The sequence below is a fragment of the Orcinus orca genome, chromosome 7 (genome assembly GCF_937001465.1).
Source record: "Orcinus orca chromosome 7, mOrcOrc1.1, whole genome shotgun sequence".
Classification (NCBI taxonomy): Eukaryota; Metazoa; Chordata; class Mammalia; order Artiodactyla; family Delphinidae; genus Orcinus; species Orcinus orca.
Genome location: NC_064565.1, coordinates 31,345,960 through 31,368,793, shown reverse-complemented (window position 1 = coordinate 31,368,793; position 22,834 = coordinate 31,345,960). Strand labels below are relative to the sequence as shown.

Sequence of the window (22,834 nt, the reverse complement as noted above, 5' to 3'; positions counted from 1 at the left end):
GTCATTTTCACAACATTGGTTCTTCCAATCCAAGAGCATGGTATATCTCTCCATCTTTTTGTGTTACCTTTGATTTCTTTCATCAGGGTCATTGTTTTCTGAGTACAGATCTTTTACCTCCTTAGGTAGGTTTATTCCTAGGTGTTTTATTCTTTTTGTTGCAATGGTGAATGGGATTGTTTCCTTAATTTCTCTTTCTGATCTTTCGTTGTTAGTGTGTAGGAATGCAAGAGATTTCTGTGCATTAATTTTGTATCCTGCAACTTTACCAAATTCATTGATTAGCTCTAGTAATTTTCTGCTGGCATCTTTAGGATTCTCTACATATAGTATCATGTTGTCTCTAAACAGTGACAGTTTTACTTCTTCTCTTCCAATTTGTATTCTTTTATATCTTTTTCTTCTCTGATTGCCATGGCTAGGACTTCCAAAGCTATGTTGAATAATAGTGGTGAGACTGGACATCATGTCTTGTTCCTGATCTTAGAAGGAATGTTTTCAGTTTTTCACCAATGAGGATGATGTTTGCTGTGGGTTTGTCATATATGGCCTTTCTTATGTTGAGGTAGGTTCCCTCTATGCCCACTTTCTGGAGAGTTTTTATCATAAATGGGTGTTTAATTTTGTCAAAAGCTTTTTCTGCGTCTATTAAGATGATCATATGGTTTTTATTCTTCCCTTTGTTAATATGGTGTATTGCCTTAATTAATTTTCATATATTGAAGAATCCTTGCATTCCTGGGATAAATCCCGCTTGATGAAGGTGTATGACACTTTTAATGTGTTGTTGGATTCTGTTTGCTAGTATTTTGTGGATTTTTGCATCTATATTCATTTTTCTATATTAGTCTGTAATTTTCTTTTTTTGCAGTGTCTTTGATTTTGGTATCAGGGTGATGGTGGCTTCGTAGAATGAGTTTGGGAGTGTTCCTTCCTCTGCAATTTTTTGGAAGAGTTTGAGAGGATGGGTGTTAGCTCTTCTGTAAATGTTTGATAGACTTCACCTGTGAAGCCATCTGGTCCTGGACTTCTGTTTGTTGGAAGATTTTTAATCACAGTTTCAATTTCACTGCTTGCAATTCGTCTGTTCACATTTTTTATTTCTTCCTGGTTCAGTCTTGGAAGGGTATACCTTTCTAAGAATTTGTCCATTTCTCCAGGTTGTCCATTTTACTGGCGTAGAGTTGCTTGTAGTAGTCTCTTAGGATGCTTTGTATTTCTGCAGTGTCCATTGTAACTTCTCCTTTTTCATTTCTAATCTTATTGATTTGAATCCTCTCTGTCTTTTTCTTGATGAGTCTGGCTAAAGGTTTATCAATTTTGTTTATCTTCTCAAAGAACCAGATTTTAGTTTTATTGATCTTTGCTATTGTTTTCTTTGTTTCTATTTCATTTATTTCTGCTCTGATCTTTATGATTTCTTTCCTTCTACTAACTTTGAGTTTTGCTTGTTCTTCTTTTTCTAGTTCCTTTAGGTGTAAGGTTAGGTTATTTGAGATTTTTCTTGTTTCTTGAGGTAGGATTTCATTGCCATAAACTTCCCTCTTAAAAATGCTTTTGTTGCATCACATAGCTTTTGGATTGTCATGTTTTCATTGTCATTTGTCTCTATGTATTTTTTTATTTCCTTTTTGATTTCTTCAGTGATCTCTTGGTAATTTAGTAACATATGGTTTAGCCTCCATGTGTTTGTGTATTTTACATTTTTTTCCCTTCAATTGATTTCTAATCTCATAGTGTTGTGGTCAGAAAAGATTCTTGCTATGATTTCAATTTTCTTAAATTTACTGAGGCTTGATTTGTGAGCTAAGATGTGATCTATCCTGGAGAATGTTCTGTGTGCACTTGAGAAGAAAGTGTAATCTGCTGTTTTCAGATGGAATGTCCTAGAAATATCAATTAATCTATCGGGTCTGTTGTGTCATTTAAAGGTTGTGTTTCCTTATTAATGTTCTGTCTGGATTATCTGTCCCTTGGTGTAAGTGAGGTGTTCCCCACTATTATTGTGTTACTATTTATTTCCTCTTTTATAGCTTGTTACCATTTACCTTATGTGTTGAGGTGCTTCTATGTTGGGTACATATATAGTTATAAATCTTATATCTTCTTCTTGGATTGATCCCTTGATCATTATGTAGTGTCCTTCCTTGTCTCTTGTTACATTCTTTATTTTAATGTCTATTTTACCTGCTATGAGTATTGCTACTCCAGCTCTCTTTTGATTTCCATTTGCATGGAGTATCTTTTTCCATCCCCTCACTTTCAGTCTGTATGTGTCCCTAGGTCTGAAGTGGGTCTCTTGTAGACAGCATATATATGGGTCTTGTTTTTGTATCCATTCAGTGAGCCTGTGTCTTTTGGTTGGAGCATTTAATCCATTCATATTTAAGATGATTACCAATAATGTATTTTCCCATTACCATTTTCTTAAGTGTTTTGGGTTTGTTTTTTAGGTCCTTTTCTTCTCTTGTGTTTCGACCTTCGAGAAGTTCTTTTAGCATTTGTTGTAGAGCTGGTTTGGTGTTGCTGAATTATCTTAGATTTTGCTTGTCTGTAAAGCTTTTGATTTCTTCATCATATCTGAATGAGATCCTTGCTTGGTAGAGTAATCTTGGTTGTAGATTTTTCCCTTTCATCACTTTAAATATATCGTGCCACTCCCTTCTGGCTTGTAGAGTTTCTGCTGAGAAATCAGCTGTTAACCTTTTGATAGTTCCCTTGTATGTTATTTGTCATTTTTCCCTTGTTGCTTTTAGTAATTTTTCTTTGTCTTTAATTTTTGTCAATTTGATTACTATGTGTCTCGGCATGTTCCTCCTTGGGTTTACCCTGCCTGGGACTCGCTGCGCTCCCTGGACTTGGGTGGCTATTTTCTTTCCCATTTTCGGGAAGTTTCAACTATAATCACTTCAAGTATTTTCTTGGGTCCTTTCTTTCTCACTTCTCCTCCTGGGACTCCTATAATGGGAATGTTGGTGTGTTTAATGTTGTCCCAGAGGTCTCTTAGGCTGTCTTCATTTCTTTTCATTCTTTTTTCTTTATTCTGTTCTGCAGCTGTGAATTCCACCATTCTGTCATCCAGGTCACTTATCTGTTCTTCTGCCTCAGTTATTCTGCTATTGATTCCTTCTAGTGTGTTTTTCATTTCAGTTATTGTATTGTTCATCTGTTTGTTTGGTCTTTAATTCTTCTAGGTCTTTGTTAAACATTTCATGCATCTTCTTGATCTTTGCCTCAATTCTTTTTCCAAGGTCTTGCATCATCTTCCCTTTCATTATTTTGAATTCTTTTTCTGGAAAGTTGCCTATCTCCACTTCATTTAGTCATTTTTCTGGGGTTTTATCTTGTTCCTTCATCTGTTACCTAGTCCTCTGCCTTTTCATTTTGTCTCTCTTTCTGTGAATGTGGTTTTCGTTCCACAGGCTTCAGGATTGTAGTTCTTCTTGCTTCTGCTGTCTGCCCTCTGGTGGATGAGGCTATCTAAGAGGCTTGTGCAAGCTTCCTGATGGGAGGGACTGGTGGTGGGTAGAGCTGGGTGTTATTCTGGTGGGCAGAGGTCAGTAAAACTTTAATCCACTTGTCTGCTGATGGGTGGGGCTGAGTCCCCTCCCTGTTTTTTTTTGGCCTGAGGCAACCCAGCACTGGAGCCTACAGGCTCTTTGGTGCTCTGGGAGGGCTCCCACCAAGGAGTATTTCCCAGAACTTCTGCTGCCAGTGTCCTTGTTCCCACGGTGAGCCACAGCCGCCCCCCGCCTCTGCAGGAGACCCTCCAACACTAGCAGGTAGGTGTGGTTCAGTCTCATATTGGTTCACTTCTCCTTCCTGCTGGGATCTGATGCTCACACTACTTTGTGTGTTCCCTCCAAGAGTGGAGTCTCTGTTTCCCCCAGTCCTGTCGAAGTCCTGTAATCAAATCCTGCTAGCCCTCAAAGTGTGATTCTCTGGGAATTCCTCCTCCCATTGCTGGACCCCCAGGTTGGGAAGACTGATGTGAAGCTCAGAACCTTCACTCAGTGGGTGTACTTCTGTGATATAATTGTTATCCAGTTTGTAAGTCACCCACCCAGCAGTTATGGGATTTGATTTTGTTGTGATTGCTCCCCACCTACCATTTCATTGCAGCTTCTCCTATGTCTTTGGATGTGGGGTATCTTTTTTGGTGAGTTCCAGTGTCTTCCTGTCGATGATTGTTCAGCAGTTAGTTGTCCTGTGAATGTATTTCTACTGCCAGTCCTATAGTGCTGAGTGGCTCACAGGTGCAATTCTAGTTTTAAGGGGACCAATTATTATTTTTATCCACATTTAAAAGTGTCATTTAGTATATTTTGTTAATTTGATTAATTTTCTCATTGTATATCAATTAGAATTCTGTAAGATTTAAAAAGTCCACACACCACATGTAAAAATTTATTGCTTTATTTCATGCTGACCTGCTTAATAAGTGAATTTCTTAATATTGGAAATGCTAGTCTTATATAATTAGGCAGGATTTTATTCCATCAAGCAGAAACATCACTCAGTGTTGTCTTTATCTTTAATAACTCTTAAGTATGGCATGCCAAATGTTATTGATATACAAATGAGTCAAAAACAAATCTCAGAAGATTTTTAGGAAATAATAGATAATTTAGATTTTATAAATAGCACATTACTAGAAAGTAACAATGAAAAGCTGGCAGTTAGTCATTCTGCATCTATATGCATATATGCATGTTTTATGTGGGAGGACGTGCACTTACGCAAATATATTCTATAAGATATCCTTACATGGATATACATTCATTGCTCATGTCTTCCTAGAAACATCTTAGACTTATTCTTACCTATATTCTCTCTTTTGTTGGTGTATGTTTATAAATATTTGACCTGACTCCAAAGTTATTATATGAAATCAGTAACTATAATAATGCCTCTGTTTCCCTCCATGTGTAACATCTTGTTCTTTACGTTTGGGGTTTAAAGGAAATTCTGTCTTTCCTGATGCATCCATGAATGACTCTGTGCACTAGGATGCAGTGCATTTGGTTATACTCTGTACTTCAATAGAGTGAAGGTGATATCGGCATTATGAACAGCAATAGGAATAGATAGAAAATTGTCTCTGTCCCTTTATATAACCTCTGTGCATTCTAGGGTTGGAATTGTACTGATTGGATAGTTAGCCCACCACCCAGACAGCCCTGTATTTGCTCACCACCAGCACTGCCATTGCCTCCTTTCCAAACTCATGAGAATACCTCAATTTTCTGGGCTTTGAAAGCACTCGTTATCGCCAAACTTGGTACTCCATAATCTACTGCTTTAATGATATAGTAGATCATTGACTCCTTAATGTATAATCTATGTGCCCAGCAAGACCATAACAGGTTAAACCAAAACCATAATGGATGTTCTTGTTATATCCCCTGTAGAATGTTATAGTGCCTGTAATTAGTATGTGCTTAAGACTAATTATATGTTGAATGAATGAAGAGATGAATGCCTGCAATTTTTAACACTCTAACCCATGGTATGGTATTAAGATCTCTTTTAACAAATGGCACACTTCGTTTTGTTAGGCCCTATATTAAATATAAGAAGCATAATCTATATTCTGATTCAATCAATTGTGTGGTGGTTGAGTAGGACGCTCCATGAGAGCAGGAGCATGATCTGTTTTATTCTTTGCTACATACTAGTACCTGGCAGTGTATGGTGCAAGAGAGTTGCCTTACAAATATGTATTGAGTTAGTGAATTCTGTGTCAGATAAGGATACTTTCCAGTTTTCCCTGCAGTAGAAGGGCATGTAGAATTACATGAGTCTGATTTAAATACCATATTATTTGATATCCAGAAGCTTATTTATGTTACCTTTCCCTCCTCTCAAATCATGGCAATTTTTGAGAGAATAAACAAGTACACACTGGCCCTGGACCAGTCGTAATTATTTGATTCACTCAGTAAATTCTTTGTCATTGACCAACAAAAGATCTCTAATTAAATGAAATAGATAAAAACTTAAGGACTATTTTGCAATTCCTTGATACATTATTTTACTAACATTCATAAGTAGATATGTGTGTGTGCATGTATGGTGTGTGTGTGTGTGTGTGTGTGTGTGTGTGTGTATATATTACATATATATACATATATGTGTAAAAACAACTTTAATGTAGTTCGGAATCTAAGACCCTACGTAGGCAACCTATCTCAAAAAATACTTTTAACAATTTTTTTAAAATAAATTTGACATAGTGGTAAGTATTTTTAGTTTTTTGGACCCCTCTTATACCTCTTAAATCAAGAATAGGGTAGTGCACACCTGTTGGGTGTTACTACCTTACAAATCTTGACTTTCCTTTAACACAAAATGTATAAAATCTTTTCCTCTCTTTCTGAAAACATAGTGATTTTAATTTATTTCTCTCTCCAAGTTTTCTCTCTTAAATATCACATTGGTACTGTGGTCATTTCTCATAAGATTTTTTTACCATTTTCTTTCTTCATTTTAGATCATAGTGGAAATAGGGGAACTAGTGGGAAGATCTTGGAAAATTTCAGAGTTCAACAAAAGTTAGATTCAAAAATCCCTAAAATGTAACAGTAGTCTTGATATGATGGGAGATGTTTAGAAAATGAATACACAATTAGGGTCATTATCGTGTGCTCCTAAAACTTATTGAGACTTTATCTTTCATAACACTTCCAAACTGTGATTCCATTATGCTTGATTAGAACAAGTATGACATTTTATTTTAAATTTTCTGTACTTACACTGACTTGGTTCCAAATATTCACCATTCCCAGTTCAGATAAGAATAACTTTCCTGGGAATTGATTTTTTCCCCCATTTTATTATTGCTTCTTTGTTAAAGACAAAAAATAGATGTGATATTTTTAAAGATATAGAAATGAACTTGTTCTTTCATATAAACTTGACTCATCTCTATAACAAAAAAGTAAGTTGATTCCTTTTTTAACTTTTTAATTTAAAAGACTATCTGTTTTATTAAAGGGCTTAAGGAAAAATCAAAATCTTTGATTTGTGGATGTGGGGGAATATAAATCCCACTCATCTAAAAGCTTTGTTATATAATTTTTATCTAGACGTAATTCAATCCAAAATAGTATGGTATGGGACTGGAGATGATAAAGATGTTTGTCTAAAGCCTAGACTAACAATGCAATGTATGACACGTTTGAGAAATTTTTACTGCTGCTGAATCTGAGGAAACAATATTGGTAATTAAATTAGATTACACACCCATTGTCTTCTTGTTTTATATGATTAACAAATTTAATATTCAAATGTAGAGACGCATTATGTTGGGAACAGCTTTTTTAAAACAAAAGCTCCTCCCTTGCACCATACACTGCCAGGTACTAGTATGTAGTATTGTGTTACACTGGTGAGAGAGGAAGAAAAGCGTTTTCAATCTTTCTGAGATCACCTTTTTGAAACAGAATGGCGGCAGCAGGAAGCTGGATGGTTTTATGGTTCATGTTACCCATATTTATACATGAAGAAACAAAAACCTAATTCCCAGCATAACTCCAAATAACAAATTAATCATTGAGCAGAAACTAGTAAAACATGGGCCACTTGTTTTAATTGTTAACTCATTTCTCAGAGGCTGATTGGGCATAGAACATCTTTATATTCTACTTGAGGAGAAATATTTATATTTAGTTTGATTACATTTGGGATAGATCTACACACTGAACTGAAGAATTATTCCCAAATGAAATGAAGCATGATATGCTTTCATTTTGATTGTTAATCTTGGCCCATCTACACAGGAATACAATTAGTGTAAACTCGAAAATACTTTTCATTCAGTTGCCTTGCCATTGAGAGGTACCTCGGTTTTTTTATTGAATGAGCTGATTCAGAAAGCTCTTTAGCATTCAGATGCCAAAGGTATTTTGATTGCATTGTACTATCAAAGTATGTCATATCTAAAGACTAGCTATGTCGTAAAAATTGAATATCTATAGCAGTGAGGATTTGTTATATAATTCATATGTCATAGATCTTACTCTTCTATACTGAATGAAGTTTACTTAAGGTATTATATGTGTTGATATTTGCACAAGAAGACACCGGCTAGACTGCAATCACATTATGAAATACAAAATAAAAAGTTGAATAAATAGCAAAACATGATTTTTTACTACATATTATGTTAGTCCATTGGTATTCACTAACAGATACTGATGATATAAAGAAGGACAAACAGTCTCAGAGCAAATTAATGATTAGACTAAAAAAATAGAGTGAAAAATTTAAGTATCAATACAACTAGAACCTTAATTAAGAAATTTACTATTCATTCTTCCCTACTATAAACATCAATCTTTAGTCAATTTATACTTCAGCCTGCACACAGGTGTTTCATAACACTGTAGACTAACTCCAAGTGGATGAAAATATCTTATGATTAAGCCCATGAACCTTTTATATTCTGAGAAATGCACCTTCATGAAAAGATTCAAAATATAACTAATTACACTGAATTATTTTAAATAATGGTTAGGTAAGTGATTTAAATGATGAAAGTATCATGGGAAATTCTTTTAGAAAATAACCATAATTAAGAAAGCAGTGTAGAAAGGAAAGATATCTAGGGTGGCTTTCCCTATGTGAAGTAAGATTTTTTTGCCACAGTTTATTAAATAAATTCTGTGTAATCTATACACATGTATTTCAGATAGGGATTAAGCTATCTCAGTTTTTCTGATTTTTGCACTACTGTGGTATAGACTGGGTAATTTCTAAAATGTCTGAAGAAAAATGTCAATTATAATAAGACATTAAAAGAGCAGAAACATAATTTTAAATAATCTCAAATGTATTGCTGTTATTTATCTGTGTGTATTGATTTTGCAGGTCTGGCCGTGGATCATTTCAGTGAACGGATATACTGGGCCGACCTTGAGCTCTCTGTTATTGGCAGCGTTCTATATGACGGCTCTGATTCAGTAATCTCTGTCAGCAGCAAACAAGGTTTGTGAAGTGCTCTTGTTTTTGCTTTTAATTATCACTGAAAGTATTAAATAATGATACATAAATATAATATGAAAGCTTTACATTCTGTATTTCCTCAAATTCTCTCTCTTTTCAACTTATAGCTCTTACTGTTCCTTACAATTTTCATTCTTACTAGAATAACAAAGAGGCCAGGCCAGAAGAACTTCTTGACTCTAGAACAAACGTGGTCCATTGCTACCTGGATTCAAAAAATATTCATTCTGTTTGTTGCTTCCGTGGATGTTCTGTTCTGAGCAGAACACTTCAAGTAATCGAGATTAGTGCCTGTGAACGCTAATTTTTATTTCAAATTGCAGTGATAAGTAGGAAATGAGTTATTGTATATAGTAAAACATCATAGTAAAAATTATTATTTTAGGTAGTTGATAGGGATATTCTCATCCATGTGAAAAGCAACATGTAAAAATGACAACTTACCTCTCACACAAGTGACTGCAGAACCTACATGTGCTCTTCTTTTGTGGCACCCTTTTATATCTCCATCTCTGTGTCTACCTCCTATTTTTTACTCTCATTTTTGACTCCTTTCTGTGTCCCACACTTTTTTTGCCTGGCAATCTCAGTTCTTTCTGATGAAACTAATTGATTTTCCTTCTGTTCTTCTTTCCCTTTCCTACCCAAACTGCTTACCTATTTAACACCAATTGTTCACAATATATACTTGAGGTTTTTATATTTACATATTTTATTTACTGAATATTGCTTTGCTTCCTTTTTTTTTTTTTTTAAACAAAATCAGAGAAGTTTCAAGAAAAATAATTGCATTGAACTTTCACTGTGTCTTTACTGGAAGTGTGTGTTTTTTGTATGATAACCCTAGATGGAAAAAAATTCCGTATTCACATAATTGATTGCAAAAATTTACCTGTTTTAGCTTAAGTGTACATTTTACTGTTTCAAGGAACATTGAAGGAAAATATATGTTTTACAACCTTTAGATAATAAGTGAAATATAAATGTTATATTACTTGTTTAAATTTCAGTACCAAAAGTTGTATTTCTTATAAATTCTCTCAAATAATAGCCATTTTGTAAAATATGAAAAATTGTTATTATTATTACTATTACTATTATTACTATTACTATTCTTCTCAGCCATACTAATCATATGTATGATTACCATTTGCCAATTTGTTTTCTTAACCCCATTTCTGAAACAGATAATAGTAACGCCAAATTTTTGAGGAGGATTTTACTGTTTAAAATCAGTTCATGATTGATTGATAAAATTGTCATTCAGGTAATCTAATTTGACCATTAATTTTATACAGAACACAAAATGATAATTTTGTAAATTCCTGGTTTTGAGCAATGGATAACTTTGGCCTGTAGGCTTTTTGTTGTTGTTGTTTGCAAACTGTACAGCAGAAAATATTACTGTGTATAATATGTCCCCCAGCCAATGCTTTGTGTTGGTGATGATGATTAAAGTGATGATGGAAGTGTTTTTTATGTTCTGAGTGACAAGTTTAATATCTCGCATATTTCTACTGCTAATAAATTAATCCTAACAATGTTACAGCTAATATTAAAAACATTCTAATTCTGAAAGGTTTTTTATGAACAGGAATAAGATTTTCTATATGATCTTGGATAAACTTAGTTTTCTTAAGTCTGAGTATTTATATTGCAACCCTTACAACTGCATTTTTTAAAAATTCTAGGCTTGTTACATCCACACAGGATTGATGTCTTCGAAGATTATATATATGGAGCAGGACCTAAAAATGGTGTATTTCGAGTACAAAAATTTGGCCATGGTTCAGTAGAGTACCTAGCTTTAGATGTTGATAAAACAAAAGGTGTTTTGATTTCTCATCGCTATAAACAACTAGACTGTAAGTATAATATTTTATACTATTATCTATATTGACAAAGTTTCTTTCTTATGACTCTCAAAATAAAGTATTTTTAAATTCTTAACTCTATTCATGGCTTAACCCCAATAAGTTAAGTTCACTTTAATTTTGGTATAACCAGACTTTTCAAATTACCAAAGACAAGAAATAAATAATGCAATAGTTGCTATTTTTGCAAAAACAGGTATGAAAATTTCAGGATTTGTTTGTATTTTCTTGGAATTAGAATTAACTTTGTTATAAAAATTTGTCTCTTATTTTGTGTTTTTCTAAATTCTTAATAAAACTTTGTGAGTCGATAGATAAACCACGCAAGTAAGGAAATTTGTCATTAGCCTTTTTCACTCACTGATAACCAAGTAAAAATCATAGCTTTAACATTTCATCTTTAAAGGTATCTGAGGAGAATGTTCCCAAAGGTTGTATTTTCTCTCATGGTTTATGACTTTTATTGTTACTTTCTCTCCTAGAAAAAAATAGGTAAATAATTGACATAGTTATTTTGAAAGATCTGTTTCAAACAAAGCCATAAAAAATATCGAAGAACAAAGGAATAAAATGTGGCTGAAACGCTAATGATCTGTGTTTATGTATGAGTTCACCCTTCAAAAAACTTTCAGATTTACTTATAACTATTCTTTATGGCAAATAAAAAGGGATTGGGCTTCCCTGGTGGTGCAGTGGTTGAGAGTCCGCCTTCTGATGCAGGGGACACGGGTTCGTGCCCCGGTCCGGGAGGATCCCACATGCTGTGGAGCGGCTGGGCCCGTGAGCCATGGCCGCTGGGCCTGCGCGTCCGGAGCCTGTGCTCCGCAACAGGAGAGGCCACAACAGTGAGAGGCCCACGTACCGCAAAAAGAAAAAAAAAAGGGATTTAATCTCATTTGGTATGATGGTCTGGAAAGGTAGCAACTGATATTTACCAAATCAGTTTTGGAAACAGATTAAAACAACATATATTCCCCTAAAACCTTCCTGAAATTCTATTCAGTGTTTTGCTACTCTTTGCTAATGATCTGACACATATGGTTCCAAGGTTAATATGAGGACATTCCCTCTCATCCTCTAGTTCTGTTTGATTCATATTCATAGTGAAATATCTCCACCGTCATAAAAAATAAATTAATAAAAGTCTGCCCTAAGTATAATAGGTGTTTGATTACTGGTTCTTACAGAATGAAAGCCACTTTCATAGTCACCATTTCACTACCTGGATACCATTTCTGTTTCATTCTAATGATAGATCCTGCATGGAAAGCCACGCAACAGCTGTGGCTGCAGAGGATACCGATTGGATAGAACTATAGACAAAAATAAATGTGGTACCCATTTATCCATGCACACAAACTCCTATCTGATGGAAAGCACACCATATTAAACATGTTTTTAGGGAAAAAAGCCATGTTTTGTTTGTGTTCTGACAGACAACTACCTATGGATTTTAAGCCTTTGTAAATACCAGGGGGAGCTGTTTCTGTCTGTTAAACCAGTTTTGAAACTACCTAAATTTGCCAAAGGAAAAGTGACAAAGTATGTGCTTGAATAATTTCTTCTCCCTCATGGGAAATGTAAAGTAGGGTAAAGTTTCTATTAATGTTGAATGTTGGGTAGTAATTTCTTTTCATCTATAAAGGAGAATTGGAATATTGAAATAAGATACTCCCAGTAAAAATTTGATGTTATTTCTTTTCAACATTGCTAATTCATCATTTCACCTTATTGAATTTTATGTTTTTGAAACCTATTGTATTTATAATTATGTGTTTCTTTTTTCTTTTGTTTTGTTTTGATCAGTACCCAATCCATGCTCGGGTCTAGCATGTGAATTCCTCTGTTTGCTGAATCCTTCTGGGGCCACCTGTGTGTGCCCAGAAGGAAAATATTTGATTAATGGCACCTGCAATGATGACAGCCTGTTAGGTAGGTAAACTTCATTATTCTGTAAGTAATGAATTACTGTATACAGTAAATGTTCACAACTACTGAAACTGAGCAGTATTAGCTACTCAGTCATCACTGATATTTCCATGATATCACTGGTTCTTGAATGCCTGTGTAAACTATTCTTTTCTCTGATGATGACTTCCCATCAATTCTTTCTACATTTGTTCACAAAGCTGCATTGAGCACTTACTGTGCATCGAAGACTAGATTAAGAACTTTGAAGTCACACACAGAATCAAGAGACCTGTTTATATAGCTCCTGTATCAGTAAAGATAATGATATTTCTGAGGGTGCCATTCTGCTATTAGTTTAAACCCAACTCCCAAATCCATTTATTCATTTAGCAACTTTATATATGTTTTGTGTGCCAACACTAATTTAGAAACTGATGATTAATTTAGAAAATAAATCTTAGTTTCCTCTATGTAAAATTTGATTAACAGTAAATACTACTACTACTAATAATAATAATAAATATTTTGAGGGCTTCTGAGCAAAGCATAACACTAATTTAGAAACAAAGGACTAAGTTAGAAACAAAACTGAAAATATTTCTTCATTCAAGAAGTTTATATTTTAGAAGCTAGAGGTTGGAACAAACATTTAAAAACTTGAAATATTATTTCAGATGCTAGTATGTGTTAAATAACAAAACAGAAAAAAATCAAATGAAAAAAATCAAAACTGAAAATAGTGTGATGGGAAAGGGAAAGAGATGTCTCTTGGATATCCAGGCAGACTTTCAATAAGTTTCCTCATATTCAAGACATTAGCCATAATGGGAAAAAAAATGCTACTAAGAGAAAAGAAAATCAACACATTAATTTTATGTCACAGACAAAAATGCAGTGCTCCAAAAATCACTTGAGGGTCACAGCAAACATTTTTCCAATGAGATACACACTTAGGATCTCTTCATAGCAGGGCTTCCCACCGGTTGTATTTCTCTGTTTAAATGAACTCCTCATGTGAACACAGTGTCTTTGCCCTCAGTCAGCATCTATACCCCCATATCATTGTGTCATTGTTCTCTGCTGGGGGTTATGCCAGCTGAAGACTTTTGCCTTTCCTAAGGCACTCAGTGTCTAAAACTGTCACAGCTCTTCCATTTAATATGTATTTTTAATCATTTGATATGCAAAGCTGAAGAGGTTGAAAAGATGAAATGATGAATGACACAAACACCAATAAATACTTATGTGAATAGTGATATAAGCCACAAAAGAGACAGACTTTATGCTATTATGAGGAATTAGATGATTATCCAGTTAGAGAATTGATTAGTTCCTATAGAACATGACATTAGAACAAGATCTGCAAAGATAGATTATATTTAGATTAAATAGGAATGAAGGAGGAGGACACTGAGAAGAGGAAACTGTCTGAAAAGTCATGAAAGCATGGACTGTAAAGAAAATAAGGAGTCATTTATTCCAGTTAGTGTGTAGGATGTGCAAAGTGCTGTTGTGGGTGGCAGTTGGAACATTCTTAACGGAGAGCTAAATATGAATCATGACTGGTATTTTGGATGGGTATTTTAGTGCCAGTCATTGAAAAGGGATGCTGTCACTGGTACTAGGATGCACCCTTCCTCTACCAATTCTCCCAACTAGAGTTGCCATGATCTCAATTGTGATGGTAGAATAAGAGAATTAAATGAACATTTTCAGGTACATTTTTCACTCACTGCTCTGACACAGTCACAAACGCTATACTTAACATCTCAGAAACAGATTCTTAAAAACGTCAACAACTCCTTCCTTGTGGAAGATGTGCCTCATTTTCACTAGTTCCATATATACCCATAAGCAGTGCTCTCACAGATGCCTCCTGTGTGCCATGTCTACTTACACTATTGTTTGGGTGGGAGAGACCCCTGGGAAAGAGATGAGTATTCTGCACAGAAGTACACAGCTTGTGCTACCAGTGTGACTTTTACACTGGTTCAGATATTATAAGTGTGTTTTTTTTTTCTTATGGTCAAGTTGCAGACAGCTTTTCTTGTTTTCCTTTTATAAGTAAATAAGACTGTCTCTTCTACATAACCTCCCTTTTTCCTCTTTGCTTAATGCAAATAATTTATTCAATAATACAAAATCAACAAATATACAGGAAGAACATGGTCTGGAGTAGAGCTGAGGTGGTGCTTTGGATTAAGCCAAGATCTATCACTTAACTAATATGTTTGGCCCTGTACTCCCTCAGTCTCAGTTCCTTCTGTGTGAAATTGGATTAACAATAAATACTACTACTACTGCTAGTAATAATAATAAATACCTTGAAGGCTTATGAGCAAAGCATATTTTAAGTATGTTATATAGATATATATATATAATTTCATTTAATCCTCACAAAACTCCAATGATATTATACTGTCATTGCCCCTATTTTTACACATAAAAAATTGAAGTATGGAGAGGCTCAATTGTCTAACAATACTTAATAATGGTGGTACCCTAAGGTGGACCTAGGCATTCCACACTCTTAATCATCACATAATACACTCCAGTGTCTCCAAGTCACCCAAAGTACCCATGTCCAGAGTCATTGGAAATACTAGAAATAACATACAGAAAGTGCCTAGCACAATGCCTTGCAAAAAGTAGACACACAGCACTCTAAAATAAATCTGTCATGAAGTAAGCAAGAAAATGAAGCTATTACCAAATTGTATAGTTTTATGTTTTAAATGAGGAAGCATTTTGTCTAAATATACAAAGATCTAAAACTTTTTTATAAATTTTAGTTTTACTATTTCAATCCTGCTTGAAAGGCAGGGTTACAGAAACCTCCTCAATGTTTATTTTATGATTTAAAAGAAAATCTTATATTTTAAACAATCTGAGTGTTAAAAAGTATTCACACTGGCCTCTGTATATGAGCCTTGGTAATGGATGGCTTGAACCACTTCGGTTAGGAATATAATTAAGTGGATTTTAGAATTATTGATTGGTGAAGATAAAAGCCAATTAATTTTTTCCTGACATTAGCATTTGATACAGCCAACTTTTTCAGCTCTTTATAATTGCTTGCCTTTCTCTAGCTGCTATTGTTAAATGATGAGCACCCTGAGTATTTTTAATCTTCATGTAAGAAATTTGAATTCAAATGTTACGCGTTCTTGGAGAACTGTTCACCTGCTCTTCCCTATAGTTGATTATAATTGCTGGAGCTTGGCTTCTGGGGGTGATTTTGTTATTGACAAAAGCAGCTTCCTTTTTCATTATAGAACTATTACAGTTAGGTTTTGAAAGAATGTAACTCTACTTCCATTTCATCAGGCAGTGTTATATTTTTTAAATTTCTGGTGCCTAATGAGGCACATTATAGAAATGCACCTGTCCTAACATGTAGAGATTTTGAATACCTATGTATTTTTACACAGAACATCTACAGGTGAAAATGAGCCCTCCCGTAACAATCCTAACTGTGATCATAATACCTTAAATATTTATCTTCATTGTTCACATTCACAACTCCAGTTAGGATATTTCATGCTGAATGAGTTAGAAATGTTTTGGTAAATTTTAAATTGAGCAAGCATGTTTCACTAGAGATCTTTCTTGAGAACGTGACCTCTATATTCAACTCTTTGCTAGAGATTCCCACTTGCATTTATATAGGTATCTCCAATTTAATATGTTCAAAGATAAAACAACACTTCAGGTCCTATTGGCCTCGTGTTAGAAACTGAAGAATTATCCTTGTTTTTTCCTTTCCCTCTGATGTGATTTTTGTCTTCTAGTTACCTTCAGAATATGTCTACATTATCTATCCCACATTACTCTATTTTAGGCCATCATCTTATCTAGCCTGGACAATTTAAACAGAGTCCTAATAGTCCCCCTGCTTTCAGTTTAACCCCTACCAGTACAGTCATTCTTGGACTTTTTAGACTTTTCAAAGACCTAACATTGCTATGGGGGCAAAGTCCAACATCCAAGGATCTCCTATGACACTCTGCTTATCTCTTTAAATTCACTTCTCTCTTTCAGTTCCTGCCTTCACACTCTGTAATCCAGGTCCAGTCACAGTAACTTTCATTCAGTTTCAACAATGCTCACCTTCTGGTATTCATAGATGCCACTCCACGTGAGCTATATTCTCAGTGCGCATTATGGGCACTCAATACCTAATGCTGAATAAGAATGTTACTGGGTAATTTACCTAGTAAGTTCCTCAATTTCCTGTTGAAATTTAACAATACATCTTGTAGACCCAGATCGCAGGTCTTCATCCTCATACTATTCTAGTATGGCTAGAACTCAAATTCTCATTTGTGTGTATGTTATATACTTATATACTTAAAAATTTACAAAGTTTTATAATTTTGACTTTTACTTTCCAGTTTCTTATTTAATTTAATATTCACAACAAACCTATGAGTTAAGTTGCACATTTGTCCTTAAGGCTATCTTAAAGTAGAAATAACTAAGGCTCAGATAGGTTAATTTGTATGCCTAGTAAGGGGCAGAGCTAGGACTTAAAAACAGGTCTCACTACATCAACTGTCATTTTCTTTATACTCTGTGTATATAGTGCCTCATGAGAGAGCCCTTCATATTACAAATGCAGACTTTAGTAATGCCAACCTGAAGCCTCCCTACATGACAAAGTATTGGAAACTGCTTTGCAATGCCAAAAATCTCGAAATTTGTCTGACACTGCTGATAGATGGTCTCTGTTTATGACAGTGGTTATGATACTTGAATTATGTTGTCATTTGAAGTCACTGAGGCTCTTTAAGATGTTTTTGTGATTATTGCAGTGATAATTATTCAAGCTTCTGTTATGTCTGTGCCAATGCATCTTGAGTGAACAATATAGGCTGTTTTGATTTTATCTTATTTTGTATAAAGTAAGCATGACTGTAGAAAAAGGTATTTTTTGAATAGAATGCTCTTAAAATATTGTCAATTGTCTTTATTCCATTGGACATTATGTCCTGTTCTATGTAGAGCAGTAGTTCTAATGGAGCAAGGCCATGTCTACACATACAGAAAAATAATGTGGAAAATGATTCCAAACCAATCTTTATCATAAATCAGACTCATCATATTTTTAAAAATGATTTTGTGACCCCCAAGGAATGACCATCCTTTCTTTCTCTCAGCCAAAATGTATTATATAGGCAGATTTTGCCTAATTATTTTATATATGGAAAAAAATGTTTCTGACACTGTTTTATCACCATCTTATATCAAATCTAAGTAATTTTTGGTTTTGTGTGTTAATATATAGCTGATAAGGATGTACATCAAAGAGTATCTTTTCATTTAAATGTTTCCCTATACTAAAAATTATATGTTTTTGTATATGTACACTATACTATATATATGCACTATACATACTATATATATACTCCCTACATACAAATGAGTTCCATTCAGAGAGCATGTTCGTAAGTCCAATTTGTTTGTAAGTAAAACAAAGTTAGCCTAGGTACCCAACTAACACAATCAGCTATATGGTACCGTACTGAAATAGGTTTATAATAATTTTCACACAAATAATACATAAAAAACAAACACAAAAAATAGAGAAAACTTTTTTTTTTTTTTGAAGATGTTGGGGGTAGGAGTTTATTAATTAATTTGTTTGTTTTTGCTGTGTTGCGTCTTCATTTCTGTGCATGGGCCTTCTTTAGTTGTGGCAAGCGGGGGCCACTCTTCATTGCGGTGTATGGGCCTCTCACTATTGCGGCCTCTCTTGTTGCAGAGCACAGGCTCCAGACGGGCAGGCTCAGTAGTTGTGGCGCACGGGCTTAGTTGCTCCGCGGCATGTGGGATCCTCCCAGACCAGGGCTCAAACCTGTGTCCCCTGCATTAGCAGGCAGATTCTCAACCACTGCGCCACCAGGGAAGCCCAGAGAAAACATTTTTAATCTTACAGTACAGTACCTTGAAAAGTATAGTAGTACAGTAAGTATAACAGCTGGCATACAGGAGCTGGCAGCGAGTGAACAGGCAAGAAGAGTAACTGACTGGAGTAGGGAGAGGAGGTGGGGGAGGGTAGAGCTGAAGGATCTTCAGCAATAGGAGACGGAGGGCAAGCTGCTTTTTCACTCATGCCTGACATTCAGTACCAGCTACATCACCGCTGCTTATACGCTTGCTTCCGGACATCCTGGGCTTGAAATAAAAATACTGTACTCTATACAATACTGTACAGTAAAGTACACAAAAGCACAACCACTTGTAGAGGATACAGGCACGTGACAAAGTACACCAGGCACGTGAACTAACTTATGTGATAGGACATGCAAACACATGTTGGCATCTTTGAAAGTTCGCAACTTGAAAGTTCGTATGTAGGGGACTGTATATATATTTATCTTACATATTTCGGTTTGGTTTAATATCAAACACTTCTAAACACTAGGCCATGTTTGCCCATATCATGAAAAAACCCATATTGGTTGGAAAATATTTTATTTTTAGAAAGTTTCAGTTGGTTTTGTTGTTTAATGTTTTAACAAATATAAGAAATGGTAAACAATGCTTTAAGCCTAAAAAAGAATAAAAGTTAATTCAATACTTGTGTTCACCATTCAACAATGTTTGAAATCTATTTCTCTATTTTCAGATAGTATTTTGTTTCTTCTACGTTTATATTAGGGGTATTTATTTTTGGAATTTTATGGAAAAAAGTGAATCTTAGTATTTAATTTTTCTTTATTTGAATTTTTCTTATTCTACCACCTACTGAATGGCATGCTAATTTGTACATTTCTTCTTATAACCAGATGATTCATGCAAACTGACTTGTGAAAATGGAGGAAGATGCATTTTAAATGAGAAAGGTGATTTGAGGTGTCACTGTTGGCCTAGTTATTCAGGAGAGAGATGTGAAATCAACCACTGTAGCAACTACTGTCAAAATGGAGGAACTTGCATGCCATCAGCTCTAGGTAAATAATTGAGTGGCATTGTATATTCAGATCATCTGTAATTTTCCTTATATGTGAAAAATCTACAGAAAATACTTAATGCTATGAATATAATTCCTGTTGTCTTAACAAATACATTAACAAAAATTAAATCTAATAATTCAACGTAATCAGTGGCATTTTTTCTAAATTGAGTATATCAATCGAAGTCCAAGTCACAAAAATTAACAATAATAATGATGATTATCTTGTGTTAAGTGCGTGCCATTGACAGGGCTCAGTGCTTATAGATATTCTGACTCTGGCTTAAAATGATGAGGCAAAATCAGTTTTAGAAGCCTTATCTATTTGACTCCAAAATCTGTTTTTTTTTTTTTTAATTGAAGTTTGCCTGATGCTAAAACTCATGTTATTAAAAATTAGATTTATTTTAAATATATACATACTATATCAGTACATCTTAGAGCATCATAATTTCCATCTAAAATCATAACTACTCTGTTGTCATTGCAATGTAGTATATTCAAAACATATTGCTTTGAAAACATCAGTTTACTACATATTCGGATATACTTGAGATTCTTACTAATTTATGCTATATCTATGCTCGCAAAAAGTGTTTTCTACAGCACATAAGTGAATACTAAAACATATTTTCCTACTGACTTCTATTAAATTTAAAATATGTTCCCACTGGAAAAAAATTAACCATAATACATAATAGAAATATAATTTGCAAATTCCAGTATTAGTGCAAAGAAGATTATGCAACTATTAGAGTGAAATCTATGTACATTTAATTTTCCTACGATAACTGCAGATTTAGGTAGTCAGATAGAAAAGCAATCCATATGATCTTCACATCCCCTATGTGGTTAATTTCTTTCTTACTGGGATTTCTCACTGCTTCTATTGCTTAAGCTATTCTTTGAAGTATTTAGCATAATGCTAACAAAGAGCCACATGAAGCAGCATTTTCAATGGAGTTCAGGAGAAGCAAGCTGTTTTCTGATTTGCATTCTAAGAGTAAAAACAATACTACTTCTTTGATAGTTTGATAGTTTGATACCTATAAATATTTTGGACTTATGATTAATTGATAATTAAGATAATTGTAACTACTCAGTAGAATTCTGAAAAAATATTCAGCAGGTTGATTGAACTAAAAGAGGCACTAGGAGTCTTACTACATATATTCATTCTGCCTGAGGGGGAGCTAGTCCATAAAGTATATTCTATTGCTGTGGGAAAAACTGTAGTACTGAGACCTTCATTGACTATGCAAATGAGAATCCATTGAATGTACAGTAAAAGAGTGTGACCTGTAATTATATTTTAGCAACAAACATACCACTTAGCTTTAGGGAAGAAGCTTCTCTTATGCAAATGAGTTGTTTAAGAGTTTTATTATTTAATTGTTAATTTAATTTTCTCATTAAGATAAAAAAATCTTTGGGTTGTGACCAGATGATTTTCTTATATTTACCTTTGGAAATATTTAAGCCAGCTAGATAAAGAGTTTGGCACTCCAAACTATGGCTACCTATTCAACCTGCAATCAATGCACAGGGACAAATCTCTGTGAAACATTGAATTTGCTATCCTGTTAATGGATCCTGAAATATATATAAATACAGCACAACTTTTGATGTTTCATTCAAATCATTTGTCCAGACCTTGCTGCATTCTTAAAATCCATAATATATCAAGTTTATCTATGCACCCAGAGTATTAGATCTTGATTTACATAGATAATATGTTCAGAAAAAATTATATTTCAAATTAGTAATATAAATGAGTTCTCATATGAATTCAACTTGAGATATAGCCATGTAGTTTATTGTCTTATAGCATCTAATAATTAATAATAATATAATAGCTAATTAAGTCATTTACAAAGCATTTTTCACTTTTAAAAATGTGGTTTTATAAAACATTGTTTGGTATTATAGACTGTAGAACCTCATTATCTCCACACAAATGTTAATTTGTGAAACAAATCCCAGTGGGCAACTCATAGATTTATTCATTGTCGGTTTACTTACAGTTAAGCCTTTGGCAAACTCCTATGTGGACACTATGTAACTAGGGTTTGGGGCAGCCTTAATTAAACTTTATAAGTTTGTGACAGTTGTATAGAACTATAATAATTGAACAAAGGAAATGTCACCAGTTAATTAAAGGCACACATCTGAGAGGCGTAATTAAAATTTTACATGTAGGAATGAATTTTTCCTCATTCCTTAAGGTTTTTTGTAATAAAGAAAACTAAAAACTAGATATATGAGCTGTATCCATATAAGAAGGTACTACAAAATGAAATAGGTTGACATTGATTATATCAACAAGGATCCATGTAGTTAATTTCTGTGACCTGCTCCTAGGAGGCTACATTTAAGATAAAGTTTACATTGGCAAAGCAATGGAAAATAGAATAAAGCATTGAATTATTCAGTCATTTTATGTAGAAAGTAGAGTATAATTTATGGAATTATTTTTTCATCACAGATGTAATGGATATTTATGTAATTATATGTACAATTAATCTTCACTTTTATGAATATTTATTCTCTATGTTCATTCTGTGTGGTATTTTCCATACTCTTATAGGTCTGTTATTTAGACTTTTGATGTTTCTATCAAAATGAATCAGGGTTTTCTACACAACTGATTTAGAGGAATGGAGCAAGAAATTTTGTAAATTTGGGAAAATATTCTCAAATACTCCCACTCAAAGTTTGGAATTATGCATAAAGGAAGGCAATTCTAATTTGGGAAGTTTGAATATATGTAAAACTGGCTACGTGAAGAGATGATGGTGCAATTTTTTATAGTAGGCAATTCATTTGTATTGAAGTATTTAAATGAATTCAACAAGAAGACAGCAGAAGCTCTCTTTGTGTTGCCCTCTGTCACCACATCTGTGTATTTTGGCAGTGGAAGATTTTATTCCCAGAAATGAAGCCGGAGGAAAGAGGGCTCTCTTGAGGAAAGAAAAAAATCAAAATCTTCTCACTGCAATGGAAAGGGCCCTTATAATAGCCAAGTAGATGGAGATAATTTTCTATCTCATTTATTCAAGATCTTTCTATCCAGGCCACTGCCCCA

At 34.1% G+C, this 22,834-nt stretch overlaps 1 protein-coding gene across 1 annotated transcript in view; it reads left to right on the top strand.

Annotated features, from left to right (window-relative positions):
* The window catches only part of LRP1B (LDL receptor related protein 1B), a 1,810,989-nt gene that overhangs the window by 1,703,911 nt on the left and 84,244 nt on the right, over positions 1-22,834 (top strand). Inside the window, exons 80-83 of the mRNA XM_049711954.1 lie at positions 8,872-8,988; positions 10,698-10,871; positions 12,687-12,812; positions 19,583-19,747. Coding sequence (XP_049567911.1) covers positions 8,872-8,988; positions 10,698-10,871; positions 12,687-12,812; positions 19,583-19,747 — 582 coding nt within the window. The remainder of the gene's footprint in view (positions 1-8,871; positions 8,989-10,697; positions 10,872-12,686; positions 12,813-19,582; positions 19,748-22,834) is intronic.